General features: G+C 45.0%; 1 protein-coding gene across 2 annotated transcripts; it reads left to right on the top strand.

Annotated features, from left to right (window-relative positions):
• Positions 1–4181: 4181 nt before the first annotated feature.
• On the top strand, positions 4182–13793 carry LDHB (lactate dehydrogenase B). 2 transcript variants are annotated; one of them, XM_005492725.4, is made up of 8 exons: positions 4182–4356; positions 5788–5919; positions 8748–8865; positions 9338–9511; positions 11298–11471; positions 11687–11804; positions 12647–12770; positions 13440–13793. In XM_005492725.4, exons 2-8 carry the CDS (start codon positions 5794–5796, stop codon positions 13605–13607), a joined length of 1002 nt encoding a protein of 333 aa, XP_005492782.1. In that variant the 5' UTR covers positions 4182–4356; positions 5788–5793; the 3' UTR covers positions 13608–13793. The 2 variants fall into 2 exon arrangements, with proteins under 2 accessions (XP_005492782.1, XP_005492781.1); XM_005492724.4 differs by lacking the exon at positions 4182–4356 and adding an exon at positions 4887–5031.
• The last annotated feature ends 1263 nt before the right edge of the window (positions 13794–15056 follow it).

Below are 15056 nucleotides of genomic sequence, written 5' to 3'. Positions count from 1 at the left end.
GCATCATCGTCTAGGACCACTGCTGGAAAACATAATTTTCATCACTTCACAGAGAACTTGCACCTGTCCTCACTTCCAGCAATGATTTCCCCTCTTTAAGTCCCTCTAACCAGAGGAACAGATTTGCAGGGTCAGGTGAAACAAGCTGTGACTGAGGACACTCAGGAGCCTCCCAGCATTCGGATGGAGATTGACACTGCGTTTGCCAACAGTTCTCTTCCCCCTCCCCAGGAATCCAACACCATCAGGGGTAGGGATGTTCCCTCAAACCACCTGATTAAAGGAATTCTGCCAAATTCTATCAAGAAATCTCTGCCACTATGAGTCCCTTCTGTGTACAGTGCAAAACTTGTCCCTAGATGCAGGACTCAGATGCACCAATGGAGACAAACCTCCCTCATTACTGGGAAATGTTAAATAATAATGCTTTCTGGAAGCTCAGCTGTGTCCACAGCTTTTTCCACAGAGCTTGTGCTCTGTGAATGGCAGTGCTAAGGGTCCAGAGTGCAGTATGGCAAAGGTTCTTCAGATAGCGCTGGATGCTTCCCAAACAGGAGGGTGGTCAGTGAGCCTTGACCCTTAACATCAGCAATCTGCTTCAAAGGCAATGGCTGCAAGGTTGTGACTGCTCTGGAGAGGTTTATGTAAACCACAGACAGGTTTCTGTGCAACAGGCAAAAATGTATTCAGTCTGTCTCCAGAATTACTTTTAACAAGGTAAATTATGGGATCATGTAAGTAAAAGTCTAGGTGGGAGTGGGAGTGGTGAATCTGTTCTCCAGCAAAATTCACTGTAAGCAATATCCAGACATTCCTTCTCCCAGTACAACACACATACAAGGAAACCAGCTCCTAAAGAGGCAGCAAGTCTACAGCTGTGGAACTACTTCAGAAGTAATTAAAGGCACAAGATGTGTTTCTATGTGAAGCACTACTGAAAAATCTACTGTAACACGATGTATTATTGTGTTACAGGAAGCAATTCTTACTTATTACCTCACTGCTATTACACTAGTGCTGTACAGGACTATTACAAAAATCTTTGTACAAAGACCAATTGAAGTGCTACATACCAGATATGCCCCACTCTGTGTGTGGTTACAGGAGTGATTGCACTGATGTAAAAAACTCTCCAGTATGAACACGACCTTGCATCTGTGTCTGGAGAGGTGTTAGTCTGACAAGGTCATATTCACTCCTTCAGACATACAAGTGAAACCACAAAATCCATACATAAAAATCTTAGGACTACTAAGTTTCTTGAACAGTTAACCAGTTCAGAGGAAAAAAACCCCATCCTTATTGTATGGAAACTAATCTATGGATTAAAAAATCATTCTCTGTCTGTAATTTCAGTTTCATATATTTTTGCTTGCATATGCACTGTTTGCCCCATTTGTCTTGTCACTTTGTTTAGCAGCTGTAGTTTCTCCTGAACCTTTAAATGAGCCAGAGCTCATTAAATCAACAACGTTTAGTTCTTACAAACTGAGTGCTATTACTTACCTAATTGTAAAACTTATCACCATTTATTTCCTCTGGCATCAAAAATATTCATTAAATGAGATAATCACATTTCACTCCTTTTGCACTATAGCCCCCAAGCTCATGATGTGTTTGTTTGGGGTTTTTTTATAACTAATTCCATTCTAAAGCACTCAACTTATTATGAGTGTGTTATCTGTTTGCACTGTCTAATCTTTAAACAAAAATTAAACAGAAAGTTGGCTTGCTGCCAAAAACAAGGAACCATTCCTTCAAACTAAACCAGGGCAAAAGAAGCTTGCAAAGCTGCCACTCCAAGATAATTTTTCTTTATTGTGTGATGTATTTTTCCTCCAAATGGCAAATCCAGGTGAAGAAGCACGGAATTAACATAGGTGGACCAGAATTTTAATTCAGCATCTGCCAGCATTGCGTGTGACAGTGCTTAACAATTTCCAGCAGATTAAATCAGTTCTCTGTAACTGCAAAGCTGAACATCTAATGCTTTTCCCTCCATGACATCCACGTGCGATGATGCTTAGAACACATCCATCCTGTAGGGCAAGGACCAGATCCACCAGGTGCAACAGAGTGAGAAAATCCTCACATTGCCATCAGCCCTACATCCCATCCGGTGGTGCAAGGGTTCCTTCCCTTCCTAGGTTAAATTCTTCGTGACTTAGGTCTACAGCCATCATCAGACCATGGCCATCAGAACATCAGCTGTGTGGAACAGTCCCATGAACAGAGTTTTTTGACTGAGATCTCTCTTTTTTTAATCAGGTTTAAGGGTAATTTGAGGGGGGGGGGAAAGGCAGGGAAATTGTATCTACTTTCATTTTGGGAAGATGATGGGACAGATGGAAGTAGTGAAATATCTCAGACTTATCTAATGGCACACTTTGTATACAACCCAAAAGTTGAAGTGATTAAAATGTATGCACAAAATATATGTTGTAATTGTATGAAGGTTATCAGGCAAATTTATTTACACTGTGTCCCTTAACATTAGGGTTTGTTTTTCCGGAGAACTGTGCTGCATCAAAAATGTGAATGTTTCAGCTCCAAACTGGAGCTGAACTTTGAAACTGTGACCTGTCGCCAGGAGATTTTCCATGTGACCTTGGGGAGATCTTTTCACCTCTCTGTGCCTCAATCCTCCATCATCTGGAACAATAAGTAAGTAAATAATTAAGAGCAGGAAAAGGGAATAAGCTTCTTTCTTCTACCCATTGTCTTGCTCCTACCTTGTCTATTTCGATTGAAAGGACTTCAGGTAGGGGATTAAATACCCTGTGCTTTTAGCACTGCATGCAAAATGAAGCCTGGTTTAAAGAAGAGCTGTTGTAACCTGTGGTGAACAGACTAAGTCTGCCTTTTAAAGCTTTAATATCATGCAAATAGGAACGTGGCATTTCCCTCTCTAATTCCAAATGCTACTGTGATAACTAATTGTTGAAAGTTCATAAGGAGAGAGAAGGATCCTGCCCAAAGAAGACACAATGCAGTGGTGAATGTTCCTCACAACAGGCACTGGCAGGACAAGGACCTTAGTTATGGTTCAGGAATTAAAAAACTTTCCTCTGGTCTTTCCCTAATATCTCCAGAATCTTTTTATCTCCTTTCCTCCCTATTTCCTTAAATTTCAGCTGTGCATGTTCCTGTTGTGATTATAGAAGACAGATTTTCTGACCCTTATATTTCATTGTGTAATTATTATTTACCTCCAGGTCCCAGTGCAGCTGTAATTTCAAAGTCTTGAATTGATTTTCTTACAGCAAGCTGCTACCTGAAGAGTCATGTGGATGGCTTAACCCATTTCTTTCCCTGCAGGGGACCTTTTGCAAAAAAATGTGTAGAAGCAAAGCAGGCCACGGTTAGACAGTGATTAAAGCCAGCATGGATCTGTACTGATCTGCTGCCCAGAAGAGCAGGTTTCATCCTTTGCTGAGCACCATGCTCCCACCATCATTTGTTTGGCTGCTTGGTGAGCCATGGGGAATGAATCCAGTTATTACTAAACCTGGCAAAATATCAGGGAAAAAAAAAATCGATACAACTTTAAACGAGCCGCAATAACGGAATAAAAAAAAAAGGCAGCCATAGTCATAGGCAGGCAGAGCTAGGCTCTCTGCCTAGTCCCATTTAACCCAGTGACTTATTTGGGAGGACTCTGGAATCCACCGTTCTGTTTTCCCTCTTGTGAGAGAGACTAAATCATGTGTGATGGGGAACCTAAAGCTTTCTGGTTTCTTCCCCACTGGAACTAATTGCATACAATTCAGTGTTGTGCTTCTACTTTCTTCCTTTACAGCTGGGAAGATGCAATGTTAGATCACTAGATGAAACAAGCTCTGTTTGCTGTTATCCTGTATTTTGCTTGCTTTGGTCCTGGAGGAATTCCAAGAAATCCCTTCCTTCCCTGCTCAGCAGCAGTGGCCGATTGTACACCTAGATTTTCAGTCTGTGTGTATGAGGAAAAGGAAAATATCATCTGACTCTTATTGCTACTTACAGTATCGGATTTGCTTACTGCTTTAACAAGGCGTTGAACTACATTCACGCTTATTACCATCTTTAAGGGATGCCCTACTGGGACACCGCGAAAGAGAGAGTGTGCTGGGTCTGGCCGAGACCGAGGGAGGAGGCGGTGGCGGTGGCTCTACTCGGGTTACATTCTTTGTTGGCCTGCCTCAGGTTACATCCCTTATTCCTGCCGAGGCATCGCTCTGTGCCTCCAGGAGGGATTCGTCCGACCACCAAAAATCCAACCGGAGTCAGGCCCGGGGAAGAAATCAGCGAGCGCAGAAATCAGATACCCCTGACTGAGGAGACATCCCCAACTTGAGCAAGTTCTCCCCGAAAGATCAGGTAAAATGCTTTACTTTTGCCATATTTTATATCGATTGCAGCGATTCTGGCCAAGCCTGTGGCTCTGTGACACCAGGGACCGACAGCCCCGTTGTTCCCTGTGAAAGTGGAGCTGCTGAGGCCACCAGTGTCGCACGGCCACCCCCGGCCCCGGCAGCATCGCTGCTCCCGAGGGCGCGCCCAGCGGTGTCCCGGGGACACAGCTCCAGGAACGGGCCAGCAGCGCGGGCGCTGCGCCACTGCGGGACCGGGGCGGAGCAGCGACATCCTTGAGGCTCCGTCCTTGGCGGGGATTGAGCGCGGCCGCCGCCTCCCCCCAGCCCCGCCGCCGGGCCCGCCCCTTCCGTTGCGGAGCGGTCTTTGCCTGAGCCCCGAGCCCCGCTTTCCCCGAGCTGCCCCGCGCCCCTCCCGTTGCGGAGCGCTCGTTGCCTGAGCCCCGCGCCCCTTCCGTTGCGGAGCGCTCGTTGCCTGAGCCCCGCTCCCCTCCCGTTGCGGAGCGCTCCCTGCCTGAACCCCGCTCCCCTCCCGTTGCGGAGCGCTCCCTGCCTGAGCCCCGCGTTCCCCTCCCGTTGCGGAGCGCTCCCTGCCTGAACCCCGCTCCCGCTTCCGTTGCGGAGCGCTCCCTGCCTGAGCCCCGCGTTCCCCTCGCCGCTTCTGCGCTGCTCCCGCTGCCCGGTGCGTATGGGGAGACCCCGCTCCGGGACACGGGGTGCTGGGTGGCCGCCCCGCCGGCGCGTCCCTTGACCGGGGGTTCTGCCTTGCCGCGGGCCGAGCATCCCTGCGTGGCCAGCGGGTGATGCCTGGGGTGGCCGGAGCCGGGTCGGGCTCCCGAGGGTTCAGGTTGGGGTCTAGAATGGCCGGAGCCGAACTGCCGTTCCCCCGAGTGTTGCGGTCTGGGGTGGCCCGAGCTGGGTTGTGGCTCCCGAGGGTTTGGGGTGGCCAGGGTCGGGCGGTGGTTCCGGGCTGGTCCCCGGCTGTGCTCAGGGCGCCCCGGTGCCGCCGCGGCCCCTGTGTGCCCTGGCGCGGCCCTGGGCCTCGGGCAGTCTCGGAGAGAAGCCGGGGAAATCCCAGCCCGCTCCCTGCGACCCGGCTGGCTCGTGGAGTCCCGCCCCGGAGCCCCGGTGTGCTGAGAGGTGAATGCCCAGGGCCCGGCAGCGCTGATGGAATTTCACCTCCGGCCGGTGGCTCTGGGAACGGCGGTGGCGGGGTGTGCTGCCCGCCGCTGGCCGGCACAGGGAGGGCAGGCGCCTAGAGACCTAGAGCTGTGTGGGTGCTGAGGGGTGACTCGTGGCTGGGAAGGAGCCCTGCGAGCAAGGGCAGCGTGCCCGGAGCTGCCTTACGTAGGCTGTGGCAGGTGACTGCTCCCTTCAGAACATGCCTTCAGCTCCCTCTGGCCTGCTCTGATCCGCATCTCTCCGTCTCTCCTCGCAGAACACCATGGCCACTGTCAAGGACCAGCTGATCAGCCCCATTGCGGAGCCAGCCAAGGTCCCCAACAACAAGGTCACGGTTGTGGGGGTTGGCATGGTTGGGATGGCCGCTGCTGTCAGCATCCTTGGAAAGGTACGGCTCAAGGACAGTGTGCTCCCCAAGCCCCCGTGCTGTCATGCTCTGCACTGCCTGTCTTAGTAAAAGGTGGGACATTTGGGAAGTTGGCGCAGGAATGAATCATTAGCAGCTCGGGTGAGCAAGCAGTGACCTACAAGCCTGACCTCCACATTCAACCTCTCCTTGTTCTCTCACTTTTCTGTCTGTGCTTAGCAGTAAATGTCTCATTAGGCAGAATGATTTTCCAGGCTGCTGGGAAAATGTAGGTAGGAATGATTCCACAGCCCCTACCAAACTTCTCATTCTCTTCTTAGTTTTTTATTCTTCCCCAACAAAGCTGGAGTTTGCTTGGTGAGGGTGCTCTGCTGGGCAAAGAATGGGGACAAAGCAAAAATCTGGGTGAAATATAGGATAGCAATCAAGACTGTTTGCTTTCATTATTTTAAAGAATATGTGCTCTAGTAGCTGAAAATACTGCTATCCCCTTCAGCAGCTTCCCTATTTCTCTTAAGCCCTTTTCGCTTGTTTATATGACTTTATTTTTTTTCCAGAGAGGTGTTAGCTAGTTTTTAAATAACTAAAAACAGAGGGCTGAACTTGGAGATTATTATGACTTTTCCTGCTGCTGGTTTGTGGAAGATGTTTGTCAAATCTCATGGCGCAGTCTTTGAGCAAAGTAAAGCCTTATTAATCAGTGAGGATGTCTTGTACTTTGCACTTTGTTTTTAGAGAATATTGTGAATTCATCAAATTTGAAAAGACAGATAGAAACTGCAGACTTTTTTTGTTTTTAAAAGAAGGCACCAACAGATATGCCCGGCACCCTTGTAGGGGCAGATCTTAAATCAGTTAGCTCACAGTCAGATGAAAAATCTTGCTTGTACAAATAAACCAGCTGTAATTTGTTTGTAGATGACCCTCCAATGTATTACCCTGAGGATGCATGTTTTAATGCATGTTTAATTATATTAAAAAAAAAAAAGTAAGGCCTGTCACTTGCTGATATTCATGAACCCTGTGAGCAAAGAAAATTTAAAGAAGGAATAGGCCACATTGAAACTAAGTGCGAAACTGATGTGAAAGTGGCAAATAGTTTTTAAAACAAATAAGTAAAGAAGAAATTTAATGGAAAAACAGTGATGAATGATAAATGATAGTTCCATGTGGGTTTTTATATATAACGATTTTTAAGCACATGGTTGCCTGTCATGGCCTGAAATCAGTTGTTTTTGATGTAACCTGTGGGGGAGCCCAGGTGATGTTACCACAAATTGAACCACAATTCAGCATTCATTTAATGCACTTCTCTAAGCAGGGTCAAACTTGCCTTGTCAGATATCTAAGCACAAAATTTTACTGTTAATGAACAGTATGCACCAAAACCAGAATAAGAAATGGTTTTAAATTCTTCAAACGTGGATGATGACGTGGAGTTTATTTGAGTCAGGCTTCTGCTTTTACTCTCTCACAACTATAAGCTGCAGTATAAAATGTTTTCATATTAAAACCATCTGGTTCTTTTAACTGAATTATAATAATGTAATAGAATCATTTGGGCTGGAAAAGATCTCTTAAGATTGTTGAGAGCAACTATTAACCCAGAACTGCCAAGTCCAGCATGTCTCCAAGTGCCACATCTAAAAGTTTTATAAACACATCAAGGGATTGTGACCCAACAGCTTCTCTGGGCAGCCTGACCACCCTTCTGGTGATGAATTTTTTCCTCCTATCCAATCTCAACCTTTCCTGGCACAGGATCTGTTCAGTCCCTTGTTCGCTTGGAGCAGAGCCCAACCCCATCTGGCTGTCCCCTCCTGTGAGGGAGCTGTGGAGAGCAGAAGGGCTCCCCTGAGCCTCCTTTTCTCTAGGCTGAGCCCCCTCAGCCCCTCCTGATGCTCCAGCTCCATTCTCCAGCTCCGTTCCCTTCTCTGGACACGCTCCAGCCCCTCAATATGTTTGTAGTGAGGGAATACAGGATTTGAGCCCAGAGGGACAGTCACTGCTCTGGTCCTGCTGGCCACTCTGTTGCTGATACAGCCAGAATGCCTTTGGCCTTTTTGGCCAGCTGGGCTGGCTCATGTTCAGCCACTGCCGACCAATATGATGTGGGTTTGACTTGTGCAAAATGCTTGGCTCTAATACTGATTTCAGTTTGGTGGTGTGGTATTAACTGTATGAATTTGCATGACTCTAAAACTTCCACGTTGGTTATTTAGTTCCTGCTCAGTTAGAGACAAATCACTGATATTACTATACTGATTAGAAATGGGAGCTAAATCTGTTCTGCAGCATAAATATCACACAGTAGCTCCTGTAGAGAAAAATAGCTAAAGAATCCTTTTTCTCTCTATTTCAGTGTTGAGGAAGTCTGTTCCCATTGTATATTTTTGTGAAATCAATTGACTGATGGCATGTTGAAAGAGAATACTTATTTGATAATTAGACAGTGTGTTCTTTCAGATATTTAAATATTTAAAACAGGCCTGTTTGCAGGATAGATTTAGAGGGTTTGCCACAACTCTGAAAGATGCAACTTTTTTCCAAAGATAGTAACTAAATTAAGAAGTGCTTTCCTAGCAAAGGGTTGGCTGTGCACTCAAGGTCTCCACAAAAATGATACCTTTTTTGGAAAGTCTGAGTGGGTTTTGTGAATCTGTGCTATAGTAGCCTCTGACTTAATGAGATGCATCAGAACTTCACCAAGATAGAGCTGGTTTATTTGGAGAAGAGATGCTTTCAGATGGGTGAAAAGTGTTACTTTAAAATGTAATTTAGCTCTGCTCTGGGTTAACTTTAAAATGCATGTGAACTGCTTCATTGACTCCATATTTTGTTGTTTTTAGGGTCTTTGTGATGAGCTTGCTCTTGTTGATGTTATGGAAGACAGACTAAAAGGAGAAATGATGGACCTGCAGCATGGGAGTGTGTTCCTTCACACTCACAAGATCGTGGCAGACAAAGGTGCAGTTTCTTTGATTTAACACTGATATTTTGTGACTTTGCTTCATAGTGGAGAATTAGTTGTGCAGTCCTAAAGAACTCTTAGGATTTGGCATTGAAAAAGGCGAAGTGTGTGAGTTGGGGTGAGTTCAGATGAACACCATAATGGGGGTGGCTCTTAAGCTGGGCTCTTACATCTCTTAACAATTTGGGGCTTGTTTAATAAAATTGATTTTAGTGAAACTGTATGTAGAAGAAATAGTATTATTTTCATAGTGGAAGTGAGAGTCATAATGGCTAAATGGACTCTCAACACCCAGGTATTGGTATATCAGGTCAATGTTAGGAGATGTTGCTGGCTTTTAAACTGATGTCTTGGGTTTTCGGTTTGAATGCAGAAGCTCTCTCTAACTCCTGTATTAACACAGTGCTACTGGAATTAGTGGAGTTATTTTAAACACACTCTGTATCTTCTCTCCTGTGCTCTGGTTAGACTATTCTGTCACTGCCAACTCCAGGATCGTGGTGCTGACTGCAGGAGTCCGTCAGCAGGAGGGAGAGAGTCGCCTCAACCTGTTGCAGAGGAATGTGAATGTCTTCAAAAACATCGTCCCTCATGTCGTCAAGTACAGCCCCAACTGCATCATCCTGGTGGTTTCCAACCCAGGTAATGCAGTCTTCTCCTAATTACTTACAGATTTGGTTTGACAAGATACAACATTAGTTAGTTCTCAGAAAATCTCTTCAATTAGAAATTGTTGAAACTTAATAGCTTTTTGTGGACATCTGAGAGTACAGACAAATACTCTGTACTTTCTGATGCTCTCTTTATTCAGAACTTGCCATTATCTCCATTTTAAAAGAGTAGTTTGTGATAAATACTTAAGTTCTTTGCATACTTTGGCTTAAGCAGTAGGAAGTTTAAATTTTTTCTCTCTAATGGAAGCTTTTGTGTCTGGATAGCATAGGGGTGTTTTTCAGTATGAAGAACTTGCCCTGTAGATGTGGCTATATTTTCAGAAAAAAGCATTTGCATGCTGAAGCCTATGGTGAAACAAGGGCTGTCTGTACTCCACAGTTCAATTAAAACAGTAAAGATTATGCATATTTGTTCACTTGCAAGTATCTCATTGCACTGAGACAGTTTGGACATTTGGGTGTCTAAAGGTGACTGTAAATATTCTGATGTGCTTTGTTGGGTGTCCCTGTAGGGTTGTCCTTGCTTAATTCAACATCTGAAACCTCTACTGAAGAACTGTGGTGATAAAGTTGACACTGCTTTTAAAGAAAAGCTGGCAGAGTGGAACCATTGCATGCTCTGTTGGGGGTTGAGTGATTACCTGGTGTGCAGTCAGCCAGTGCTCTGAGCAAATAGAGTGACTTGCAGCAGTTCTAAGCACTTACCTGAAAACCACACTGACACAAAGATCAGGCTGTTCTTGTTCTAGAAAGCTGAATTCAGCCTGTCGACTTCACTCCAGCAGAGCAGCTGCAGGAGGAGAATTGCATGTTGCTTTTTCAGAATTATTTTTATAATTTATATTTTCGTTTTCTCAGTGTGTGGAGTTTTGTCCACTAGTCTTACATAGTGAAGGTCATTGTGAGCCCATGAGAAGGAGCTTTGGATGTGTAACCTTTGATGCCCTTCCCTGCCCCAGCTGAGGCTGTAGAGCACATGCCACTGGTGAGGTGTGAGCTGTGCTTTGGTGCCTGAGCAGAGCAAATGATGCATTTCAGATCTGGGCACACAAATGTGTTCCCTCCTGAGAACTGCCTGGCTCCTCAGAGTTGGAGTCAATTCCTGCAGCCTGGTTATTGCTGTTGCTTTGAGCTGTGAATTAGAGCTCTCTGCTCACATCCTTCTGTCTGCCCTACCTAGCTCTGGGTTTTTTCCTAAAACTGTATTTTTAGAAACACATGCAGCTAAAGCACGTTGCTCATCTGGCTTTTCATGCTGCAGACGTGGTAGATGTAGAAAGTGCTTAGTGCACAAATCAAGAAATGAGACTGAAGGAATTACCAGCTACACCGAGTATGTAAATCTCAGACTTTTGGTTGTAAATTGTTTAACCTGTTGTTGTGATGGTGAACTGGAAGGGAGCATTATTCAGGAAATTGCTGGAATGTTTTAGCCACATGAGATCAGTCCCAGTTCTGAATGCCCTAGGGCTTTAACTGTGACCAAAAAAAAAGTGTGTCCAACTTTAGCTGGTAGGAATCTAATCTCTAAAGACCTTCCTTGAATTTTCTTAGGACCCATCAAGCTACTGTTTAAAATTTCAAGCACTGCATCCATTTTAATCCCCCAAACAGCCAGATCTAAACTTCCTTGATCAGTGAGCATGACTGTGTTTTGAGTCCTCCTGATTGCCCTGCTATGCTCAGTAAGGAAATTATTGGAGCATTCTTGGTGTGAGTGGAGTTTCATTTGCCCTGCATGCTTTTCCTTTCAGTGGATATAATGACCTATATCACATGGAAGCTGAGTGGGCTGCCAAAACACCGTGTGATTGGAAGTGGCTGCAATCTGGACACGGCCAGATTCCGTTATCTGATGTCCGAGAGACTTGGGATCCATCCAAGCAGCTGCCATGGTTGGATCTTGGGAGAGCACGGTGATTCCAGTGGTAAGGAGCAGTTCTGATCTCCCTGGGAATGAGCCAAACCATAGCAGAGGTTGAGGTTTCTTACAGGATTCTGTAGCTAAATAAAAATGTGAAACCTGCCTCAACCATTGCTGTGGTTCTGGTTGCTCCTCCTTTGTTTTCAATTATTTTGGCTAGGAAGGATGGAGGGGGAGTTGCCAGGTGCTGCTGGCACTGATGTCCTGCCTCTGTTGCAGTGGCTGTTTGGAGTGGAATGAACGTGGCAGGAGTTTCCCTCCAGCAGCTGAACCCTGCCATGGGAACTGACAAGGATCCTGAGAACTGGAAGGAGGTCCACAAGCAAGTGGTTGCAAGGTATGATGATCTGAGGGATAATGTGGATGGATACCATGCTGACAACAGTTTGTCTGCACTCTGTCTCTTCTGGTGCAGCTTTCATGCCCTCTTAGGTAGAGGGTTGCTTGAGTGAGTGGGACTGCTTTTTTAAACACAGAAATGAAGGATTTCAGCTGGTAAGGTTTGTCTCCGGCATGGGACAGGTTGTTGTATAAAAAACCCAATCAAGTGCTGAAGCACTTGAGCTGTGAGTGCTTGTTTTCCCATATGGAGCTTCTTTAGTGGGTAACTTTGTTCAAAGGGCACAAGCCCAAGAAAAGGGAACATGTTTGTGTGAGCAGAGTGTTGGAATTGGGGAAAATGCTGCTCATGGATGCAGGAGAGTTTGTGTACAGCTGGCTACATGTTACTAAGACTTTTGTGAAATGAGTATACACTCACTGGGATAAAGTGTGTGCAGATGTTGGCTAAAAACCTCAGCATGTAGTGAGTGGTGCTTTGACTCTAAATGTTTGCCTATTCCATTGTGACCCTGGCTGAAACAGAGCTTGTCAGGCATAGGTGCCATTTTCTACTTAACACTAGGATCCCTTCCTAGATGGAGCTGATTTTGTTTTCAGGTAATCCTATGAGAACAACAAGATTCTTTATTATGCATAGTGGATAATGTGGGGATAATGTAGATTTTATGCTTTATCCTCTAATGTTGAAACACATAACTTGGACATTTTAATTCCGAAAAGTGTGTTTCAGGAGTTTGAAAATTTTTAAATGGCTTACATTGACTGGTTTTAAGACTTGTAATCTGCAGTGACTTGCTTGAAGACATGTTAATGAAGTTGTATTTCAATGTTTCCTAGTGCCTACGAGGTGATCAAACTAAAGGGATACACAAACTGGGCTATTGGCTTCAGTGTGGCTGACCTCTGTGAGACCATCCTGAAGAACCTGTACCGTGTTCATTCAGTTGCTACTCTGGTGAAGGTAGGAATTGGGGGCTGATTGGACACTGGCTCTTCTTTGTTCTGGACAGGTTAAATAGCCTCTATTGGCAAGGTGCTGAATGAAGGAAGCTTTGTAAAATACTACTTTGAATGTCAAATGGCAGCTTACTATTGCTCTTTCTTCTAGGCTGACCTCTTGTCACAAGTATGGAGCTGAAAAGGAAGTTCTCTGTGCAGAACTACCTTTGTGTGAAGCTTTGCTATGTGTAGCATATGCAGATTCCCTGAAAGGAAGTTTTCAGTGTAAAAGAGTTCTTGGAGGCCCAGCTGTGATTCCAGGAGCCACTGTCCTTTTATAGCTGGGTAACCGGCTGCATGTGGTCTGTACCAGCTCCACAGCCTCTGCTGCAGCAAGGGCTCTGAGCTCCCTCTGTTGGCCTGTCTTAATCCTGTGTCTGAATCTTTTCAGCTCCTTGCTGTATAGAACTAAAGTGAGAGAGAGGTTTGAAGGTGGGGTTTCTGCCATCAGCTGTTTGGTATTGCCAGGCATTTGGTCTGAAACAGCTCTATACTATTTATTTTCTTGAATTCATTGTGGCTGAAATTTTTCTGCAGGTTGTAAAACAATGGTTTTTGAGCTCTGAAACATAAAACCAACCACTGATCTGTGGTGACAGGCCTGTGTCTGATGTCTTCTCTTTGGTGACAGGGCATGTATGGCATTCAGCATGAGGTCTTCTTGAGCCTTCCTTCTGTCCTAAGTGCCGCTGGCCTGACGAGTGTCATCAACCAAAAGCTGAAGGACGATGAGGTGACCCAGCTGAGGAAGAGTGCGGACACACTGTGGGACGTCCAGAAGGATGTCAAGGATCTGTAACTCCTGAATGTTAGGTTCCAGCAATGTTGTAGAAAAACAGCATGTTGTTTGCGGATGGGGGTTCTACTCACTGTGTATCTCAATGGTCTACATGAAATGTTCTTCCAGACTTTGGTCCATGGTAGCTAAGCTTATGCTTGCTGTAACGCACAACTTTGCAAACAAATAAAGCGCTTTTCAGGCGTCTCTGGTTGTCTTAGTGACTCTTTCAGTATGTAAATTATCTGCCTTATCTCTGGCATTTTCATTTAGTGTTTGCCACTTGCATGCAAGTGTAGACTTGATGTGTCCTTCTAAAAGGTTGGAAACAAAGTAGTAAGAGTGAATTGGTGGGATTTCGCTAGCACCACCTCGCTGTGAGGCTTTTCTCAGTCCAGGTGCTGAGTAAGTGGAGTTCATTCCCAGATGGAGTTCATTCCCAGACCTGTTTCTGATAGAGGACTTCGTAGTTTTACTGATGAGTAGAGGAAATGGAACAAGCATTTGACTCTGTGCCACCAGCCAAAAACATGCCAGCAATAAGGTTCTGTATGCCTCTGGCGGAGAAAGAGTCCCATAGATCCTTCCCTCTTCTGGAGTAAATTCTTTGCTTGTTAATGGTGCCTAGTTCTTATAATTCAAAAACCAATATTATTTTATATTTGATATTCCAAATTTCAAGGGTTTTTTTCTGGACCTAGACTGGAATGTTGTGGTTTTGGTCTTTTTTATTAGACAAGCCAAGTTGGGTCTTAAATCTCCAAATTTCAGCATGATTGTTAAAGGCTTTATATACTTGGAGGGGGAGTAGATTAAAAAAAATTGTAGTTTATTTCTTAATCACTGTTATGGAGTAAATATTAACCATAAAATAGAACTGCTCAGCCTAAATGTCCAGGGGACAGACAGCATCAAATCCATGTTTTGTGGGGCCTGTTAGTTTTGTTTCATTACAAATGGTCTGAGACTATGCTGCAGCAATTTAAAGCTCTTTTCTATCTGCATTAAAATGCTTTGGATATTGGACTAAAACACTTTCACAAGCAGGTAGCTTAATTTTTGTAGTTCCTTTTAAAAGGGAAGGTCATGCAAGTGTTGTTACATTGCAGGTTAACTTCTGTGATTCGGTAAGGATCATGTAATTATTGAAATATGCATGGCATGCTGCTGGCAGCATTATTTACAAAGGGTATCCCAGAGACCTCGGGAGATGTTTTATTCTTAGTTACAGGCTGAATTCCAGCCTCCTTTGCCAACAGGGGGGAGGAAATTATATTCTCTGCTTTCCTAGCTTGGTGTGGAGATCTCATTGGAAGGCTTTCTAGAGCTGAATGGATTAAAGTTCCTGCTAAGAACTGTTCGTGATCAGCTGGATTTAGGAGGTAAATGGCACAAGGTGCTGCTCTTTTCAGGACACATCCATTAGGAAAATTCACCTGAGCACTTTTAGTACAGGAACCTTGCACAGTT

The sequence above is a fragment of the Zonotrichia albicollis genome, chromosome 4 (genome assembly GCF_047830755.1).
Source record: "Zonotrichia albicollis isolate bZonAlb1 chromosome 4, bZonAlb1.hap1, whole genome shotgun sequence".
Classification (NCBI taxonomy): Eukaryota; Metazoa; Chordata; class Aves; order Passeriformes; family Passerellidae; genus Zonotrichia; species Zonotrichia albicollis.
Note: the sequence above shows the minus strand (reverse complement) of the source record. Positions and strands in the feature narration are given on the sequence as shown.